This window comes from Rhinolophus hipposideros, assembly GCF_964194185.1.
Source record: "Rhinolophus hipposideros genome assembly, chromosome: 5".
NCBI classification, from domain to species: domain Eukaryota; kingdom Metazoa; phylum Chordata; class Mammalia; order Chiroptera; family Rhinolophidae; genus Rhinolophus; species Rhinolophus hipposideros.
The window spans coordinates 72,977,722-73,001,250 of NC_138051.1; the positions used below are offsets into that span (position 1 = coordinate 72,977,722).

At 34.4% G+C, this 23,529-nt stretch overlaps 1 protein-coding gene across 26 annotated transcripts in view; it reads left to right on the forward strand.

The window, feature by feature from the left end:
- GPHN (gephyrin) overlaps nt 1-23,529 on the forward strand; it is a 455,320-nt gene that overhangs the window by 367,604 nt on the left and 64,187 nt on the right. For all 26 annotated transcript variants that reach the window (XM_081049702.1, XM_081049721.1, XM_081049725.1 and 23 more), the window contains 2 exons: nt 10,573-10,665; nt 20,557-20,612. In XM_081049702.1, the coding sequence (XP_080905828.1) occupies nt 10,573-10,665; nt 20,557-20,612 (149 nt within the window). The remainder of the gene's footprint in view (nt 1-10,572; nt 10,666-20,556; nt 20,613-23,529) is intronic.

Sequence of the window (23,529 nt, forward strand, 5' to 3'; positions counted from 1 at the left end):
TGAGAAACCCTGGCTGTGCTTAGAGAGCCTGGCTGTGTCCAGGATATTGCATTCACCTCCAGGCTCCTCGCACAGGGCCCCTCCCGGAAGACGCTTGTCACGTACATTGTGAGACGAGACCCTGTAGGGGTGGAGTGTGGGGACAGAACCCCAGAAAGCAGTTTCCAGGCTCTCGGCCTCACATAGAAAGGTGCTGGCTCGGGTAGTAAATGGCCATCAACTGTGATCAGATGGCCATCAGCTGTGGCAAGTTGGCCGTGAGCTGTAACCCGTACGCCATTGGCCACTAATATAACTGCTGTGGCTACGCTAGAAGGAATGGGGGCTAGCAAGGGCGGATTGCAGAGAGGCGGATGCCGCCGGTGAGAATATAGTGGTATGACTCCTCTACTTATGGCTCCATGGGTGTTCCTTTTTGGCCTCACCAGGTCCTGCGTTCTTATGTGGGGAGCGGGAGCAGAGACCCCGCCGGATGCCCTGCACGACAAATGGCGCAGCGAGCAGGGTCCCCTGCGTGACAATAACTGAGTAAAATTAACTCATTCACATAGAAATCAGAACCTACAGTGTTGGCCTAATCATCCCTATGTCGCAACCAGGTGGACAAATCTTCCTGTTTCACACTTCCTTCCATACATACTATTATATAGTTCCATGTAAAAAATAAAACGTATTATAAATGTATTCACTTTAAGTAATTTTGATAGAAAATAATCCATATTTAATCAAAAAATGAGAAGGAAGTAATTTTTCAATATGATTTAAGTTAGTTTACATGGCTTTCATTGGATATGTCTGAAATTAAAACAAGTCTTTCAATATGATTTTTAGTTTTCCATTCTTTTTTGGGTACCTAATTATATTTTAACATTTAAATATATATGTCTTGTTTGGCATAATTTATTTAGCAATCTTTTTATTCAGTATCTATTTTGAAGTACCATAGTCTATATTAATAGTGTTAGGTTAGGATTCAGAATATAAGCAATGGAAAAAGTATTGCAGTTAAAATGGAAAAAGAAATCGAAAATTTCTACAAAGGAATAGCATCAAAACACCTTATTCAAAATTTCACAGGACAATCTCGGGTTTTTAGAAATTCCTGTTCATTCTTAATGTTATATTGGTAGAATTATGAAAGTTTATGTAAATACAGAGGGTGCCAAAAAAAGTATACACATTTTAAGAAAGGAAAAAATCTATTAAAATTGTAATACTCAATATATACCAATAACAAAAGATGAATACAAGCCACATTTGACTTTTGCAATTACAAGAGGTGCTCGAAGTGGTTCCCATCAGCGTCCAGACTCTTCTGATGATGGCAAACTACTACTGCTTGAGCAACGTTGATCAAAGTGTCCACTTGTATGCATTTTTTTGGCACCCCCAGTACACAAGATTTTCCAAACTATAGGGAAGAAAATGAGTGCAAATGAAGAGATAAACTTAAATGACAGTAAAGGATTTCCCAATACCAGCAAGGCAATTACCAGGAATGAAAACTTGGCAATAGCTTTTTTTGTTTTTTTGTTTTAAGTTTGAATTGACTGACTTTCCCATTGAAGCACCCAAGGGCTGCAGTAGTTAGTTACCTTTTTGACTGTTTTCTTAAGCAAAGACTTTGCAGTTCCTGGCAGGCTCTTAGCACCCCACAAGCAGCACGAGCTATGTGCCAGGAAAACTCAAGTCTTCCTTTCATTTAATTGTGAGACAAAAGTATATGAAGAAAATCAGAGATGCAAGGTTTCTATAATTAGCAACACTCTTCGTAATGTATCTGAATGTGTAGAAGCATGGAATAGATTTGCAATAATTTTTAAAACTTTAACTCAACTTTTCAAAAACAGAATTTAAATGCTTAAACATCTTATTTTCTGTTTCTATAAACTCCAATGTCCTTGATTAGCTAACTTGCTAAAAAAAAAATCAACGATTAACATCTTGTCTTATCATTTGGAAATAACACTGAATGATTCAGTGATACTGTTGCAACCTTGAGACTATAATTCCTTATTTTGATATTAACAATATGAAAATAAGCCACCAGTATTACTTCAAAGTCAAAATTATGGTACGTTTGATATTTATTTCTGCTTGCATCTCATATAGGAGCTTTATTTCATCATATATCTTTTTTTCCTTTTCATAAAATACTTGTTACGTATTAACTTTTTTTAATAGCCATAGTAATATGCTAATGTAGGGCCAATCATTGTTAAAAAGTTACGAATTACTTTCAGGATACTAGGATATGTGATTCAAAATTATGGAAATTATAGTAAGAAAATGTTTTTTTATGGAGCATATTATAGTTTATAGGACAGTGATTAAGAAACTACCAATAAAGAAGAGTTTAAATTGTTCAAACTATAGAAAGAGCATTTTGCTTATTTGTTTGTTTGCACCAAATCTTGACCAATAAATTCACCCCTTGGACTTAGGTGCTACCCATTTATCAGTGACACCCTATTCATTTGACCCGGGTGTGGCAAGGTTTCCATCATCAAGTACCAAAAGGAGTGAACACTTCCTCAGTTGAAACATTTTCTGTGACCTCAAGAACATTTTAGGTATTTTTTTAAACTAACATTTCCCCTAAAAAATATATCTTTCATTTTAATTAAGTTAAATATTTTTTGTAGTTAGTTTTTTTTTAATTTATTGAGGTGACAATTGTTAGTGAAATTACATAGATTTCAGGTGTACAATTCTGTATTGCATCATCTATAAATCCCATTGTGTGTTCACCACCCAGAGTCAGTTCTCCTTCCATCACCATATATTTGATCCCCCTTACGCCCATCTTCCACCTCCCACCCCCCTTACCCTCTGGTAACCACTAAACTATTGTCTGTGTCTATGAGTTTTTGTTTCTCATTTGTTTGTCTTATTCTTATGTTGTTTTTGGTTTATATACCACATATCAGTGAAATTATATAGCTCTCTGCTTTTTCTGTCTGACTTATTTCACCTAGCATTATACTCTCAAGGTCCATCCATGTTGTCACAAATGGTCCTATTTCATCTTTTCTTACCGCCGAATAGTATTCCATTATGTATATATACCACAACTTCTTTATCCATTCATCTATCGCAGGACATTTTGGTTGTTTCCATGTCTTGACCACCGTAAACAAAGCTGCAATGAACATTGGAGCACATGTGTCTTTATGTATAAATATTTTCAGATTTTTTGGGTATATGGTAATTCTATTCGTAATTTTTTCAGGAACCTCCACACTGCCTTCCATAGCGGCTGCACCAGTCTGCATTCCCACCAACAGTGTATGAGGGTTCCTTTTTCTCCACAGCCTCTCCAACACTTGCTACTATTTGTCTTGTTGATGATAGCCGTTCTGACTGGTGTGAGGTGATATCTCATTGTGGTTTTCATTTGCATTTCTCTGATGATTAGTGATGTTGAGCATTTTTTTCATATGTCAATTTGCTATTTGTATGTCCTCTTTGGAGAAATGTCTCTTCAGGTCCTCTGCCCATTTTTCAATTGGGTTGTTTGTTTTTTTGTTGTTAAGTTTCATGAGTTCCTTGTATATTTTGGATATTAGCCCCTTATCAGAGGCACTGTTTGCAAAAATCTTCTCCCATTCAGTTGGTTGCCTCTTTCTTTTGTCGATGGTTTCTTTTGCTGTGCAGAAGCTTTTAAGTTTCATATAGTCCCATTCGTTTATTTTAGGTTTTACTTCCATTGCCTTTGGAGTCAACTTCCTAAAATGCTCTTTGAACCCAATGTCCATAAGTTTAGTACCGATGTTTTCTTCTATGCAGTTTATTGCGTCAGGTCTTATGCTTAAGTCTTTGATCCATTTTTAATTAATTTTGGTGCACAGTGACAGATAGCAGTCCAGTTTCATTCTTTTGCACATGGCTATCCAATTCTCCCAGCACCATTTATTGAAGAGGCTGTCTTATCTCCATTGTATGTTTTTAGCTTCTTTGTCAAAAATTATCTGTCCACATTTATATGGTTTTATTTCTGGGTTCTCAATTCTATTCCATTGGTCTATGTGTCTGTTTTTCTGTCAATACCATGCTGTTTTGATTATTGTAGCCCTGTAGTACAAGCTAACTTCAGGGAGTGTGATACCTCCAGTATTGTTCTTTTTTCTTAAGATTGCTTTGGCTATTCGGAGTCTTTTGTGGTTCCAAACAAATCTGATGATTTTTTGTTCTATTTCTTTAAAAAATGCCATTGGGATTTGATGGGGATTGCATTAAATCTGTATATTGCTTTGGGTAATATGGCCATTTTAACTATGTTGATTCTTCCAATCCATGAGCATGGAATGTCTTTCCATTTCTTTGTGTCTTCTTCAATTTCTTTCAAAAATGTCTTATAGTTTTCAGCATATTTACAGTTATTTTTAAAGCTTAATGTTTCATATATAGAAATGAATATATAACACAGATGTAAGCTATAGTACTCAAGAATATTTACATCATGAAACCACAACACAACATAATTCATTACCAATTCTATTGCATTTTTTTGTATTGTTAAATCATGACTTAATCATTTCTGGTAATCATAACATTTGTGTTCCAAATTCTATGACTTTGCACAAAGCTTATTTTTATATTATTAGGTAACAACTGTAATGTTTGCCCTTACTCATTACATTGGCAGGTAATAAGTCCCTAGATGAAAAAATACAAATGCACAACATAATACCACTTTGAACATGCTACTCATTTTAAAAGTATAGGGATTTTATTGTACTATGCCGTAAACATGACTTCTGGAATACCTAGAGATTAATTAATACACTTGTTTTCACCAAAGGGATATTCACCCCTAAATCATTCAGTCTTTCTCTGTTTACACCTATGTGAAGCCTGTAATACATAAGTGAGATCGATAATGTACCAAATGTTGTCTAGTTACTGTTTCTAATTCACAGTGAATATGTGGGGAATAAATTATACTGGGATAGGATTGAGGTCATTCACCGTATTAAATGTGTGGTGTCTGTTAAATAATCATGAAGTTTTCTGTAAGTATGTTATGCTTCTGTAAGTATGTTAAAACTTTTTTAACACTGTAATGACCTAAAAATCTATACGTGCTTCACCTTCCTCTTAATCCTTTAGACTTAGCTAATATTGTTCCTACCAATGGTCATTTGTCCAGAGTAAGTATATGTGTAAAGACTGCCTTCTCCGCTCTTTTGGTGAGCACAATGGATAGCTGTTAGGTCAAAGAGACCTATGGTGGCAGTTTTTAAGTGTTCTAGTAAGCAAGTAAACTTTTGAGGGATTTACAATCAATAGCAAACTGACTTGTCTTGGATAGTATCTTTTCTTTTCAACCTTCTGTTATCTACCACATTCTTACCACACTCCTGAAATATATAACTGATGGTATCTTGGTTAGTGAAAGTGAGACCAAGGAATCAATTTCCTGGACCACTGAACTCAGAGTTTTCCCTTGGCTTCCTCCAAAGCCTTCTTAGAACTAACTACACAGGGAACTTTACAACTGTGGGATCGTTTCAATAAGTGACTTTGAGAAATTAACATGCTTTTCCCTTTTACATCCAAAGATCACTCCGTCCTCCTAACATCTTAATTTAGACAGCAAGAAGAGAGTATTATCTGGGCCAGAATAAATGTCCAAGCAAACAAATCCAATGTTTACTTTTACGTTTGTGTTTAATGCTCACAGATCATGCTCAACTTTATACATAACTATCTTGATTTTTCTTTATATATGTCTCCATTGTCAGCCATTTGAATCTGTAGAGACTTTTTCTGAAGATATTTTTTAGACCAGTCATCCCAGTGTAAAAAAGCTCACTCCAGAGAGTAGGGAATTCATTAATGACTTTTATCTGTGGGAAGTTGACTCTTATATGAGTTTCCTGCTGACAACATAAAAAGGCTACCAACTTTTGACCAAGCACTCTGCCGCTGTCTTCTTGCAGTACAAGTAAGCATACCACACAAAACAGTGTAAATCATCAGCCGATCTTTTCCACTCCTTATCTACCTCTTCGGAGCACTTAATTGTATATGAGTATATAGCCCAGGGTCCCCGGTAATGCATAGCTGTGCCTTCAAGATTTCTGACCCCCTCAGAATCTAGAAATATGCATATTTGTCATCATCTTCATCAAATTGAAGACCTCTTTATTATACAGAACTTAGAGCATCCAGTGAGAGAGGAAAGGTAGAACAGAATGGATATTATCTCCTCAGACTCTGGAAGTGGGATCATAGCTTCTTGGCTCAGCCTAACTTTCTACAACTGAAAGGCTCACTCCTTCTCTCTGAAGAGCTTTAAATCCCCACCACCAAATATTCCTAAGAAAGCATATTAGTTACATTATTTATATATTGGGGAAACCATCTTTTGCCTATTATAAATAGGGTTTTCATTGGAGTGGACCAACTAAAAACGGAATTTCGCTCATGTTTTCCTGATATTATAATAAAAACTGTGGCTCCCACCGCTTCAGCTGCTCACTGATGTTTCTCTGCTAAATGCAAAACCGAAAACAATCATCATATCTAGTTTGCCTGGTTCCCATTCAAGTTTGAAGGCTAAGGCTCCTATTTTCAAATCCCATGCCCAAAGTTTGTTCATCACTAATTCTTGGGCTCCACCTATGGGCAAAGAAAAGGGATGCTTTAACATCTATGTAAGTTTCTATATGTATGTATGCAAGAGAAACTGTCCCAAGTGATAAAGTAATTTGCAGCACTACTACGTAGGTACTCTTTGAGTCCCCAAATAGATTATCTGGTCAGACACTGAATGAATCCTAACATTGGCTGCTTAAAAGAGTTATCCATTGTTTAGTCCTGAACCCTACTGAGAGATATGGAGATATATAGATATAGATATGGAGATATATAGATATAGATGATATAGATATAGACATAGACATATTAGGGGCTTGTGGAGCAGAGAGGTGTATCTGACATATTTTCCTTCAATACTCTTGTATCTGCTGCCACCTGGGATGTTTTACCATTTTCCAATCAATTGCATATTTCTCTACAAATTCTGTCCCTTGCCTTAAGCTTTTAGACCAAAACTTGAGGTAATGCATGTTTTTCTCTTTGAAGAGATTTGAACTCTGCTGGTAAGTTAATTTGATACCAGCTCCAAAAGCAGAACTAATTTAGTAGGAATCTAATTTACCTTAAAGATAACCCTATATTTAGCACAAGTCCCAAATAAAAAGCTAGCCAATTACATAAAAATATATATATAATGAAATTTATATTAATAACTTAAGTATGAAGCAGTTCTTTCTTTCTAGATTAAATGTTTTATTTTTATTCCCATGATGTTGGAAGGTCTATAAAGACCAGATGATGTATGTATGCTACAAATATGATGTTTCTTGACTCTTGTAAATTTGATTATATGTTGGAATGAGAGAAATATTCTTTTTTAAAAATTTCTTATCCTTACCCTTTAAAAACAATAACAGCTTTATTGAGACACAATTCATATGCCATACAATTCACCCACTTAAAGTATACAATTCAGTGTTGTTAAGTATATTCACAGATATGTACAACTATCACCATAGTCAATTTTAGAACATTTTCATCAACTCAAAAAGAATCCTTGTCCCCTTTCACTGTCACCTACCTCCGATCCCTTCATTCCCCCATCAGCCCTAAGCAAACAATGGTCTATTTTCTATCTCTAGAGATTTATCTATTCTGGACATTTCATATAACGGGATCATATGTGATCTTTTGTGACTGGCTTCTTCTATTTAGCATAATTTTTTCAAGGTTCATTCATGTTGTGGCATGTATCACTACCTCATTCCCTTTTTTATTATAGTAGTAAAATACACATAACATAAAATTTATCACCTTAACCATTATTAATTGTACACTTTAGTGGCATTAAGTACATTCACATTGTTCTGCAACTATCACCACCATCCATCTCCAAAACTTTTTCGTCTCCCCAAACTGAAACTCCATACTCATTAGATGATAACTTCTATACCTGCTCTCCCCAGCCCCTGGCAACCACCATTCTACTTTCTGACTACATGATTTTGAATATTCTAATTACCTCACATAAGTGGAATCATACAATATTTGTCCTTTTGTGACTAGCTTATTTCACTTAGTATTATGTCTTCAGGTTTCATTCATGTTATAACATATGTTAGCATTTCCTTCCTTTTTTAAGACTGAGTAATATTCCTGTATGTATGTGTATAGACCATATTTTGTTTATCCATTCATCCATCAATGGACACTTAGGTTTCTTCTACCTTTTAACTATTGTGAATAATGCTGCTACCAACATGGGTGCACAAATATCTGTTCAAGTCTCTGCTGTCAGTTCTTTCAATATAAACCTAAATGTCGAATTGCTGGATCATATAATAATTCTATGCTTAATATTTTGATGAATCACCTTGTAGCTTTTTATGTCAAAAAAATAGAGGAAGAGTAGTAGGTAGAGGGAACATAAATTTAGCAATTGCCATTGTACGCATAGTACGGATTGAAGTTCTAAGATCTAAATTTCAGTTCTACCTTAGCCACCTATGAAATATATGATTTTGGGTAAGTGACTTACCTGGTTAAAACTTCTCTTTGTTTATCTGTAAAATGAAAATAATAATGCTTTACTAGATTTTTGTGAGGATTAAGTGATATTATGTATGTGATGCTTAGTAATTTATAAAATGTTATATAAACATTTACTAGATTAATTGGACCAGATTCCAGAAAAACTCAGTCCTTGTGCTATCTTTGATAATTAATCACCAGTACTAAGCTATTCCAATTCCTGGCAAAGTCTTCTCTTAGGATTTGAACTGGTGTAGAGCTCACATTTTCATTCGCTACCCCAGGCCTCCCAAATAAGGAGATACCCCCAGCAGGTTAATTGTGATTCTGGTCAAATGCGATGGGGCTCACTCACCACCAGGAACTACTTTATAGCTTCAGGTTCATTTGGGAGTTAATGTTGTATGTATGAATGCAAACCAGACCCTCTGGTCCCACCCCATCCCTGGTCTTACACAGTATAGTCCATAGCTCCAGGATAGCTCCAAAATAGCTTAAACATCCAAAAAACGTAGGAAGCTAGAATCTGCTTCCAATTCAGGTATCACTTGGCCAAAAGGAAAACATCAATATCACTATCGCTATGGATTAGAGTAGCGGTATCTAATCCTCTGTTCTCACTTCTTGGTCCAGGGATCTGGAAACCACAGGCCCTAGGTTGCTAAGAAGGACAAAACCAAAAACAAACAAATAAAAAAAGATTCACCCATCCAGCTTGGGAAACAATGGGGGTTTCCTAAATTAAACAAATATCTCATGTAAATCAAGTCCCGTGTTACTTGTAGTCAATGAAGAGAAGCTTGATTTCTTTTTCCCTCCTCCTCTTCTTTTTTTTCCACCTCCTACTTACTATTGTTTTACTTCTTTAAAATAATAATAATAATAAAGATTCTGACTAGAGGATATAAGGACTCGGTCATGACTCTTGAAACTTTTATTCTTGTTGACAGTAGTTCAAATTCTTGAGGTCTAGCCAAAAATTCTTCTCATCTAGAGTGATTTGAATAATCACTTCACACAGTAAGTTACTGGCCCTTTTCTTTTAGTCACTGATTCTTTTTTGATCTTTTTTTTTTAAGTTACTAAAGCCAAAATCAAGGCTAAAATTCAAATGGAATGATAAGAAAGCTCTTTCTTTTTCTTTACTTTTCTCTTCATAAGGAAAAAAAAACTTTCTTATAAAAAAATAACATGATGTTTGTAAAAAACCTGGAAATTTTCAGAAACGTGTATCAAAATAAAAATTATATGTAATTTTAACATACAGAAATAACAAATGCTTTCTATTTTTAGGTATGCCCTTCCCATCTTTTTCTATTGATATATCTTAAGATTGTATACTACATGTTCAATTCTGCATGTTTTTAAGTATATGTCATGAGAATTTTCTTGTGTCAATGAATATTCTTCATAAATATTAACTTCAGCCTGCATAATGTTTTATCATAAGCACAGATCATTGTCTGTTTAAATTTCTGTATTATTGGTCTCTTCATTTGTTTCCATTTCTCAATAATGTAAGCAACTCTGACATGAAGATGTGCATAAAGATTTCAGCCATTTTTTTAAGATAGCTCTCTAGAAGTGAAATCACTGGGTCAGATTATTGGATATGAAAATGTTTAAGAATTGGCTTTTTAAAGAAAGTCATCTTTGGGTTGTTAAAGGATTAATGACACATCAACTCTAAAACATCTTGATGACTTTGTAGCTACTTATATTCAAATAATCGCTGCATGCATTACTCTTAATTGAATCTAACCTTTCATTTCAGACACTAGGATGCATCTCTTCTTTCTCGTATTCTAAATCAGGATAGACTTCAGGAGTTCTGGGTTTTTTGCCAGGAATCAGCATAGAAATCAGGAGGTCTGACTGAGCCCATGTACAAGCCTTGTCAGACAAGCAAGCGTGTTCATCCTGTTTGTGCCTGCCTAACCCTATTTTCCCACTTACTCTCAACAACCGTATTTTGTTTCTTTTCTCTTCTTTCAGATGGAATGGGCCGAGTCCTTGCTCAAGATGTATATGCAAAAGATAACCTACCCCCCTTCCCAGCATCAGTAAAAGACGGCTATGCTGTTCGAGGTAAGTATTTTGGTTTTCTTGAATATCATCATAGCTCATACTGTTGTTGTTTTTCCAGATTTTTGGCTCCACCCAGGCACCCAACAATTGTTCCATCTATTTCCACCTTGTCAAAATAATTTCATTGACAGATAACAATGTTAATGTACACTTATGTACTTTCTCACACAATCTTGATTAAAACTTTTCAGTGAAAGTAGTATAGTTACTTGAAAATTCTTACTTACAAATATATATATGTAGATACCGGAGAAATCCAAAACTCCAATTCAAAAATCTGTATGCACTCCTATGTTTATTGCAGCACTTTACACAATAGCCAAGATATGGAAACAACCAAAATGCCCATCGGTAGATGACTGGATTAAGAAGCTGTGGTACATTTATACAATGGAGTATTACGCAGCCATAAAGAAGAAAGAAATCTTATCATTTGCAGCAACATGGATGGATCTAGAGAACATTATGTTAAGTGAAATAAGTCAGAAAGAGAAAGACAAGTACCATATGATCTCACTTATATATGGAATCTAAAGAAAAGACTATGTGAATGAACTAATCAGAGTCAGTTTTGGGGACGCAGAGAAAAAACCGAGAGTGGTTAGATGGGTGTGTGGGAGGGGGTTGGGGATAAGGGGAAAGGTGAAGGGATTTGGAAGCAGCTGGTAACCACAAGATGGCCTCAGGGTTTTTCTTTTGAAAATTAATTTGGGGAAGGTATTCTATAATGTTGTAAAGATTTTGTTGGGTATCCGATGGACATGCGTCCTATATGGGAGACCACCTCAGGGATACTGTGGATACCTGATCATGGCATTGTACATCAGAAGCTAAACATTAATGAATGCCAACTATAATTTTATATATATAATGTGATGGTTCAGTGTGAGGTCGGAGGGATAGTGGATGGGGGGAGGGGGTTCACAGTATGAGGGATATAAATGATGAACGTCTAAGTATTACCTTGTTTTGTACACCTGAAACTAATAAATAAATAAATTAATTAAAAAAAAATATATATATATATATGTAGATATTGATTTAAAAAAAAACACCACTGTATTATAATTTATTCTTCCAGCCTCTACATATACCAGATAGTAGAGAGTCTTGGTCTGGAAGATTTCAACATATTTTCTATATGGTACAAGAAAGAAGAGCAGCTTCCCAACACAGGAATAAAATGGGTAGTCTTTTCTCCTGCTTTAAACTCAAACATCAATAAAGCCTTCATAAAAAGCAATCATGAGAGAAACCACTAATTCTCTTGAAGATGCCATGTTTCAAAGCTGTGAAGCCCCAGATGGTATCAGCAGCTCACACCTTTGGAGTTGCCTGAGATTGCATAAAGCTTAAAATCAAATGCGAAATAGAATTTGCCTGCCTAAAGTCCAATCTAAGAACCCAAAATAAAACTGCAGCTGACTTGCTTAGAAGCTATTATTGGTTCCTAACTCAAGGCTGATGTTGTTAAAGAAACATCTAAAAACATTTCCCAGTTTATCAAAGCTGTTAAGAAGGCCAATTCCTTTTTAATGGTCCTGTATGGAGTCTCTTAATTGTTTTTTTGTCATTTTCTTATCTAGCTATTAAAATAATTTTCTCTCATTTTGTAATTAAATACATTCATTAATCTCCTCCATGCTCCATCACCATCTCTTAGCAGTATCTTTTTATGTTGGAGGCAATACAGCAAATGGTTAAGGATATGGGCTTTGAGCAAATTAAGAGTGATCTGGGTTCTAGGACCAGTTCCATCGTTGTAACATTGAGCAAATCACCTAAACATTTTTGAGTTTCAATTTCTCATCTGTAAAATGGTGATAATTATAACAGGTTGTTGTGAGGATTGAATGAGACAGTAGAAAGCCTTAGTAAAATACCTGGGACCAAAAAAAAAGAAAAAGTACCTGATAATTGTTTTTTAAAATGTTTAATAGTAGTAACTATTGCTATCACTACAATTATTACGATAAACACATTTACTTAGACCATTTCTGAAAAAAAGACAACATTTATCTGAATTGTTAATCTCATATTCTCTGTAAATAAGATGGTGGGGAGATTAATTCCTACTAGTGTATGCTTTCTCAGTAACACTATGTACCTCATTCAACTTGATCTCACTACATAAGAGTTTTCTGAAAACATAAATAACAAATCCCCAATGGCTCTTGTTTTTTTTCTTTTTCAGATTTATCCCTTCTACCCAGTTTATTATATAATGCATATTGTCTGGGAAGAAAATTATTTTAATTTTCTGTTAGCCTCATTGGCTCTTCTTGTTTCTTATTCCCCATCTGAAATGTAAATTCTCTTTTGAACCTATAATTAGTAGCTATATAGACTACCATAAAATCACAAAGAATTCTTACTTCTAGAATAGAACAAACAACTATAGCAGATGAAATACCAACGGGACAAGAAAGTCTATTTTTCACATTCCTTATAATATAAAGTAGGAGAAAGTAAGAAACTAAATTATTTGAGGCAGAATTATTCTCAAACAAAATGTTGTTTTGTGATTTTTGCATGAGGTAGCAGCAGCTCAATAAAAAGAAACTATTGCTCTTAGCTTTTCTAGTTGCCAACAAGAGTGATTAGCCCCTAGGAGCCATAAAAGAGCCCTTCTGTTACGGTAGAAGCTATCAAAGAAATTTTTATGTAAAGTTGCCATTCAGTATCTTGTTTATTCTTTTGTTTTGAAGTGGTGGTATTGTAGTTCTTTCACACACAGGGAAAAAAAAACATCTAAAATGACATCTCACAGTATAAAAGTTTCAACAGATTATGTACCATGCAGGTGCTTCACATTATTTCTTTCCTGTGAAATGTTGATAGTTCTCTAATATATGGAACATATAATAGAGACATAGCACAAAACAGATAACCATTGTGGATATGGTTAAATCTCAAACTGAGAATGGTTGGTATGTCAGTAAAAAAAAATTATATATATATACATATATGTATGTATATATATATATGTATATATATATCATAATTAAAGCACTCAAAGTCATGAGTGAAGAAAAAGGCATGGTCTTCGTCTTTTCTGTGTTATAATACACCCTCAGTCAGTGTTTTGGTGAAGAATATCCTTGAGGCTATTATTGTGGCTCTCTACTCCGTGTACCTTCTTCTCTCCACCCCATCTTCCTTTACTGCGTTCCTTTCTCCCCACTCCCTTTATTCTCCCTTTTTTTCTTCTCCTCTGCCTTTGCCTTAGGCCTTCCAGTAATAACCAGTGGCACCTGTGAGCATTGCTAACACTCTAGGTGTAAAGAGGTTTCTAACTTGCTCTGGACCACTAAACATTAGCCAGTATCCTTCAGAAACATGTGGCATAAAACTCCAAAGCAGTTGGAGGATCACTTCCTTGAAGGTATGTGGGTTGAAAAATCAAGACACTAAAGAAATGACTAAGGAAACAAGAAATAAAAGAACAGCTTTAAAAAAAAAAAAAAAGAAAGAAAGAAAGAAAGAAAGAAAAATAGAAAGTAAAGAAGGCAAGAATCAGGTGATGATATAAATAATAGGAAGAGCTGTAACCTAATAAACCTAAAACTGCATTTAGGAGGAAATGAAATTGAAAGATAAAAGAAAATGAAAGCATATTACCAATTAGAATCGATATAATATTTTTATTCTTCATATTTTTGAGGTTAATTTCTTTCTTTATGCTAATTAATCATCTTGATGCATTCACACCCTCCTGTAGACATGTAGGTGCCCATTGTCTCACAATTTCTTCTTAGACGTTAATATAGGCAAAAATATCTCAGAATTTCAAATTCAGCTTTCTTGAAAATGTTCAATTTAAAAGGCTTATCTCTTCAGAACTTGTTTCGGGATCATTTAGGAAAAGGGAAAATTTTTAACAAGCCAGTAATTATTTTGAGAACCATGTGTAGCAAACAGTTCTGGGAGGATATATTAAGAGGAATCCTTGCCATTTGGGTAAATTTTTCTTTTTTACATTCTGATTAAAATACATACTTATGGAAAATACAGAAAATCAAAAAGAACATTTATAAATTACCCATTATCACACTGCCTCACCACTGTTAACATTTTGTTGTACTTCCTTCCAGTGGGTTAAAGTGCATAAAATTCAGTATAGCTTTTTTGATTTAGAGCTAGTTCTTAGTCTTTAAAAAAAGTCATGTTCTAGGGTTTCTCTTTTGTCCATTCAAAACCTCTTTGGTCACAGGTGGTTCTCCAACTCTTGACAGCCTATTGCCTTCCACTGTAGGACACTTGGAATGAACAAGAGAGCCTTATGATGTGGGAATGTACTCATGTGTGCAGAGAGATCATTTGGAATAATCAATTTTAGTTAATACTGTATTTAAGGAAGTAACATCTTTTTTCCCAATACTAACAATAAATGGGCATTTTTGTCTTCCAAGATGATGGTAAAGGATATAAAATGCTTTTTCACTCATCTGTCTTACTCTTAGCTCTCTGCTTTCCATAAGAAAAGGCAGCAGATTTAAAATTCTGAACAACTCAGTAGCATTTTTCTCAGTCTGTTCAGATCTTGCTTCAAGGCATATCCTGTGTTGGCTCAAATAAATTTTTACTAAAATTCTCAAAACAAAAAAAAGCCAAACAACTCACCTGACTTAACCCCTCAGTATAATTGCAGCAAGTATTAATCCTGTTGTGCTAGTCTTGTCACCTTCCCTTGCCCACACCGCAACTCTTCCTATAATCTTATTTTAGTATACACATAAATACTATTACCCTGTTGCCTATCATCCTGGTCTTAGATAGTTTGGTTCCATTATCAAAGTAAACAAATTCTTAATCCCTCTGCTTTATTCCTCTGTTGAAGATATTTCCTAGGATCTCTGAAAGTTATGCTATCTTTATAGCATTGCTTTATTCAGCCCTAACATGGAAATGAGACTCTTTATTATTGAATATAAATGAATAGCTATGAAGTGTTTCAAGAGGATTAAAGAGAGCTCACATATGACTGCAAAATGAAAATGAGGAATAATTCTATGGCAAATGGCTTGGGGAAGATCATTTTCTATACATTGCTACAATGAGTGGTTATCTAATGGTGCCAATTTTGTATCAAATGATATAATCAGAAATCTTTAAATAAATAGGTGAACAAGGCTATAAAAATATTTCTGGACATTAACAAAATGGTGGACATGGGAGTAGCTTCAGGGTCTAGCATTAAGCATTATAAATTACTTATATAATGCATTTGCTGTTAGGATTTGGTTTATATTGCTTTTGTCACTTCCTTCTAATTAAATTCTACAATTACAAAACAGAAAACTTATTAACAGAAATATCAGGATTAGGGAGGAAAAAGATTCTAAGCCTTCACATAAATCCTTGGAATCCATCCATCTTTTCTAAGTGGCTTACTTAATTTTTTTTCAAGCTTTAGGTTCACATGCCACTTTTTCCACGTCAGCCCCCTCCCACCCAAGCTTGTAGAATTCATCTTGAAAATGGCAACTTTTCTTTTACCTGTCTCTTTAATAGATATTTTAAAATAAATATCAGCAAGTTAGATAGATTGATCATAATTTTTCTGTCTTTATAAGAAATAGTGAACCTTGGTGTTAATGTAAAATCAGGACTTCTGTTGTTCACTAATTTTTTATTCCCTACGCTTTCTCTTAGTCTGCATTTGTCAATATTCAGTTCAGTTTTATAGTGCTCTGCTCCTCAAAAAGGGTAGTCCATGAACCAGCAGCATCAGCTTGTTAGAAATGTCCAACCTCAGGTCCTGTCCCAGGCCCACTGAATCAGAATCTGTACTTTAGTAAGATCACCAGGTGATTTGTATGCACATTAAGGGTTGGGAAGCACTGTTATAAGGAAAATAATACAAAATGATGCCTCTCTCGCTTCCAAGTGACTTCTACCATGTTTCCCCAAAAATAAGACCTCTCAAAAATTACTATAAGACCCGGTCTTATTTTACTATAATATTATATAAGACCCGGTCTTATATCACTATAATATTATATAAGACCCAGGTCTTATAGTCAAATAATAGTAATTTTTTATAGTAATTTTTGCTCCAAAAGATGCCTTATTGCTGACTGTCCGGCTAGGTCTTATTTTCAGGGAATCACGGTATAATGTTGGTTGCCTGACCCTTCCTTGGCCAGCAATATAGCGGCATATTTCCCGGGTCAAGGTGGAGAACAGTTTAAGTGGGCATATATTCTCTCCCCACCTTCCTTAATGGCAGAGGAGCTTGCTGCTTAGAATCACTCAAAGCACTTTCAGATTTTGGCCTCCCTGATGCTCAGGCTTGCCCCAGATAATCTCCAGTCTCTTATTTTTCAATGACATTTATTTAGAGCATTTCTGCAGAACATTGATAGAAGCATTTTGAGTATATATGCATTGGCATGTGTGGGGGAAGATTGAAGATCAGAGGGTTTTAAAAAAGAAACAAAGGAAGTGATGCCTACTTCTGTGGAACTCATAAGCCAGCTAAAGAGAGAAAATATACACGATTATGAAATTATTTAAGAAGACTTACAAAACACAATACTAACATGTATAGCTCTGTTTACAAACTTCCCGCCTAAGTATTATAGAGATGCCAAATTCATTTCCTCCTTCTTTTAACAAATATTTATTATCAGTGATTAGCTGGGCACTGTGCTTGACTGAATAACAACCTAAGTAATACAGAATTAATCAGAGCAGTCTTTCTAAACATTCTAAAGATGGTGCATATTGACTTTACATTTTGAAGAAAACAATTTACGTGGACTAGCAGAAAATGAAAGACATTCAAAATACAGCATTTTGTGTTGAAAAAATATTTATTCATTCATGCATGCATCTTTCTGAAAACATTGTTAGGAGCCAAACTCCTTTATTTACTTCACATTTTGAATACTTCACATATTGAATATTTATTGAATACCTATTATGCCACAAGTGCTAGGGATCTCCCTGAGACAAATAAGCAAATAATAACAAATACATTAGGATGCCATAATTCGAGTTATTTCCAGAACACACTGGAGAAACAAAAGAGGAAGTAGGTGCCTCTTGAGAGAAGGGGAGTCAGATATGACTTCATAGAGAATACAACACTTTAACTGAGTCTTAAAAGCTAAGGAGTCTTTAATCAAAAATAAGGGTAAAGAAAAGGCACTCTAAGCAGTAGAAGTAGCATATGTTATGGAGCTAAAATGGCAGTCATCTTGGCGTTCGCAGGGAGGCACAGTACTAAAAAATGAGAGTGGCTGGGATATAAGATAGAACCAGGAGCCCTTCCACATACTGTTTTCTTTAGGTGATGATCTTTAGATGGAACATTTCCACTTAATATCTGCCAACCTACCTATATCATCTATCTCTGTTTCAGCATTTCCACTTCATACCTCTCTCTCTCTCTCACACACACACGCACACATACCTGCCTACTTTTTGCCTACTTAACTTTCTTTATCCTTCATATCGTTTTATCAGGGTGGCTTTCCCTGACCCTCTGGTGTAATTCTGGTACTTTCATTGTATAGTCTCATAAAACTATGTTCCTTCCCTTTACAGTGGTTTTTCTTAATTTGTGTTTATATATTCATTAATATGATTGTTGGGTTAATATGTGTCTTCCCTATTACATCAGTAGCTTTAAGAGTTTTGTTTTAACCACACCCATAGGAAGACACATATTAAAAACGTTACACATTCCAAGCCAATGATATACACACACATATATAATATACACAGTACATACAAATACGCATATGCACACCCAAATATGTTTCATGAAACTGTATTTATCCTTATCATGTGTGATAAAATATATTTTCTATTCTTTTTCATTTAAAAAATTGTTTACAAGTTGATTTTATAGTCTGCTGTTTGTGTGTGTGATCCGGAGTTTAAAAAACAGTGTGATCCAGAGTTTAAAAAACATTGCAACAGACTGGCATCGCATTAGAATAGCAACAATGTCTGGTTTTACTCTACTCTGTCCCAGCACTTAACATGACACTTGGGGCATAGAAGACACTCAGCAGAAATTTAGTCAATGAGTGAAAGGAATTAAAAGTATGATTATCCCCATTTTTATCACCAAGAAAACTGAAGGTCAGAAAAAAGTTTAATAATTGCTGAAAGTCCTGAGGCTAATAATAGGCAGAACCAGGATTCAGATTCAGCTTTGTTTTACTCTAAAACTCTAAAACCATTGCTAATTTCCCCTTGTGTGCAGAAGTAAAAAGAAAAGTCTTTAGGCTGCTAATGGGAGTTGGCAAGCTGGCAATATCTCTAGTAGAAAATAATTAAAAATAAGTTTATTCACATTTGAGATGTAGTTACTGCAGAACTCTGAAAGATAATTGACTTTTTAATTTTCTACAGTGAGAAAAATCATGATTTTCTTCAAAATACTGCAAAAATAAATGGGGGCAAAGATGAAACAAGATTGGTAAAATGTTGATAATTGTTGAAGCAATGACTTTTATGTTTGTTTTAAATTGTTCACTTAAAAATTAATAAAACGAAGAAGAACCCATGAAAACAGTATAATAAGAATAGCATTATAGGAAAATGATTCTCTTTTTTTTATAGCCAAACACTGAAAATACAATAAGATTCAAAAAACCACAAGAAAGCCAAGAGTTTATTAAATGAGATAATGTCTATGAAGCACAAGCACCAGATACAACGTCCTATACATAGAAGAGACCCAACGTTAAATTTTCTCTCTCTCCACATCAGGTTAACCAGAGCCATTTGTGGGGAAAGGGTGACTCCTTATAAACGGCATTGTTTATAAGCCTTTAGTAAAAACACTACATTGTAATCACAAAGAAACAATGAAAATCATATGTTCTTTTTAAAAGAGGGAAATACTTTTTATTATTTATCAGCATGATTGCAAATATAATTAAAATATTCACATAGAAAGTGTTATCTTTTCTTTTCTGTGTATGTGTCCCAAACTCTTGCTGTATGCAGATGACATGGAAGTTATGGTCATGAACATAAAACTCATTAGATAGGCATTGCTTTGACAGTAGTATTGGTCTGAAATCCACATCATATGTGAAGAAAACCCTTTTGAATACATTTATCTCTGGGAACATTTTTTTCATCCAGTCATTACTATATGTATGTAGGGAAAAAATGGATAAATTTTTTTTCCATTTCAGTTGTGAATGGGTTTCTTCCAATTTAAAAACTAGTCAATGGAAAATGTGATGCAATACTGCATAGGCATTCTGATTCAGAAATAGAATTTTGATCCATTATTAAATCCACACACACACAATTACGTGAATTAAGGGACTGGGTTTTAGTCCCAGCTCTACCATTAACCAGAACTTGTTCAAGGTACTTAAACTTTTCTATCTGACTTCCTTCTTTCTGAAACTCATTTCCTTCTAATGTCAAATGAAGAAAAGAATAAATGTTCTTCCTACTTCACTGGGTTATTATGAAGATCAAACTGGATGGTAAATAACAAAATAGTATGAACAGTTACAAATTGTATAGAAAATGGATAAATATGGATATATAGTGATCCACACACATCACCCATGGATAAAATGGTACTTATTTAGGAAGGTAAGCTAAAAGAACTTCCTATTTAAAAAGTACATGTATGGAAATTATTGAGCAACAGGAAGATTATCTCAAGTGACACCAAGAAAGAGCACAAATTAGGAACACTTCTATTGGTACTTGTGAGTTTTGGATACCAAAGATCAAACCAGTAGTAACAAAGCCATTGTCTAGTCTAGGAGATCAGAAAAGTATTCCATTTTCCTAAAGTCTTATCTGGTGATTTGAGTCAAATTTTAGAATTCCAATACTAGGTTTTTATTCCTTGCTATAGGTCCATTCTGATGTTTGTTCTTGGTTCTGTTCATCTCACAGCTGCTGACGGCCCAGGAGATCGGTTCATCATTGGGGAATCCCAAGCTGGTGAACAGGTAAGATTCATAGGCCTGAAAGGCCCTAAAGATTTCAGTTTCATGGACTTTCAGGATCTAATTCTAAGTTTCTACCATCATTGTAAGGGAAGTCTAAAGAGAGGGATTAAACAGGTAATCAAAGAGATTAAAGGATAGTTCCCATAAGAAAGAACAGTTGCTTCTTAATGAAAGAATCTGCATCTATGTATAGATGGCATGGTAGTTGGTTTGTCTCACAGACTTATTCCAGCCCTGTGATTGGGTGATTCTTTTTTCCTGTATAAACATCAGTATTCTGAATAGAACTACAGTTTCTAAGTGGTCTTCTCAGACTTTTCCCCAACTTGTGTTACAAACAGAAATTTAGAAGAAGCAGATTATTTTGCCTTTCTAGCTAATCATTTAGATTATTTTTTCTCATTAGGGAGCTAGCTAGGGAACAGCTATACATATATTTCTGTTAAGAAATGAAGCACTAATGGGCTATAATGGAAGTATAACAGAAGTCTTCTTATATAATGCTTTCAAGACTAGTAATTGAACATTTAATTGGAAATAAGTTAAAGTGTGAATTTTATATTTTTAAAGTAAATATAAATTTAACTTAATAAATGAACATTTATTTGTCATTTAATTTGATGGAGAGACAAGGCTTTTCTTTTAACTATCTGCTATTTGAATTTCTACTTGGTCTTTCTTACATAAATCACACCCAAAAGGCCTTTTATGTGATTTCCAGTTTTTGGTTTCTTTAAAGTGGAGAAAAATGTAAGGGCATTTGCAAAGGATCTAAGTATAGAATCCTTCAAGATTTTAATCATATTTTTACAACTTTTTACAGTTGCTTCACCCACACCTAACTTGATGATAGTTCTTGTTAGCAATACTTTTTAATCAATTTTTTTCAAAGGTTTAACTTAACTTTATAGAAAAAAAATTAACTGTTTTCACAATCATATATCATTGGTTTATGTAATATTTATTTAAATTATATAATTACATAGCAACTGTTGCTACAAACTGGCACAAATATTTGGGAACAAACTCAATTGAGTCTTAGAAAGCAGTAGCTCACAGATATTCAAGAGAAGAGTCTAACAGCTTCAAACTTGAAGTGTGCTGTGGGCATCATTATGTTTGGTAGGGAATAGACAATATATGTTAATCCAGTAAATTGTGAAAGTTGATTAAAAGAGCTCCAACCTTATATAGAACCAGAGGAAGATAAAAGCACTTCTCTCCTTCGCTACTTACTACTAAACACTCATAAGCATTATATAAAAATAAAAGAGATAGATAGATAGATGATAGATAGATAGATAGATAGATAGATAGATAGATAGATAGATAGATAGATAGATAATGGCAGATTGGACAAAAGCTATGTCCATGCCTTTTCTTACTTATCTTAGCATGTATTCCCATATGTACTGAAAATAGAGTGGGGTTGAAAAAGTGTATAGGAGAAGGGTGGTGACCGTAGCTCCCTCATCTTTACATCCAAGCATTGAAGAAAACTGTGTACAGGTCTCTGAAGCTAAGCCTGGCATTATAGTGATTAGATCCTTGTCCATGCTATACACAGGCTGATATGATTGTTTTCCTGACAAAAAGAACAGCAAAGTCTGGGTCTCTTTTTTATAAATGACTTGCATTGTGACTTCATAATTTATTTGACTTCTTGGTATGTATTTCTAATCAGCAGTGAACATCTAAAGCATCCATTTGTATATCAAAGCCACAAAATATCCGTTTCTCAAGGAGTATTTCTGATCTTCAATTGAGTCTATTCAACATTTATCAAATATACCTACTGTGTGTACCAGGAACTGTGCTAGGTTCTAGGGATATAAAGTAGGTTAAAACATGATCACTACACCTAAGAAGATTACATCTAGTGGAGAAGACAGTATATATTGTATTAAATATACTACAGTATATTAAGTGTTAAACTAATTCTCAGTTATGTGCTATGGAGCACAATAGAGAGGTTGAGCATCTTATCCTAGAAGAATTAGGGAGATGGCTTTGCAGCTGGGCATAACAGAGTTTTACAAAAGGGACATGCCAGGCAGAGATCACAGTATAAGGCAAGACTCAGTGTGTTTTAAAAATTGCATGAAATGCTTAGGGAACTGCAAATAATTTGTGTAGTCATAACCTAGTATACAAGGTTTGGTGCAGATTGTTAAGGGTCTTGTGGACCTCTTACACTTTATTTACCAGTTAAGATCTCCATTTCTACTAGAGAAGTAGGAGCACAAAGAAAGTTGTGAAACTTAAAGGTCGCCAACTTCTTGTAAGTTCTTATAAAAGTCTGATGGGAAAAAATATTAAAACTTTACAAGAAAATGTTTTCCCCCCAAATATCCTCTGATGTACTATAGCTTTTACTTATGTACCATACAGACTTCACAGCAATTTCAGAAATCTTGTAAGAGCCAAATTGCTCACTTATTGAAAGTACATACACTTGAGCATCGGGGTGCCATTGCATACACTGAGACAGTGATTTGCAAAATGATTTCTTGGTGTACTATAATACTTACCTTAAATAGCTTAAGTTTGGTCCTATTGATTAGCACTAGAGACCTTCAAAGAAAATATTATGTACTTACACAGAGCTGTCTTTGGACAAAGCTATAAAAAAATCTAACTCAATACCTCCATTAAGGAAAACAATCAGGATTTTAAATGTTTTTACTTTATATAAAGCATATAATGTGCATCAATAAAAATAAAAAAGAACTAGTAACTAGTCTTAACAATCTAAAGGAAGTACTTCACATATTGCTAAAATTTTTCAGTTGATTCAATTGCAGTTTATGTCTACTCTAAATAGATATATTAATGTCTTTATATATCCAATAACATCTTTTACATTGGTTTAATATAAATGAGCTGGTAGTAATCTACCATTTAGAATTACTCTTAT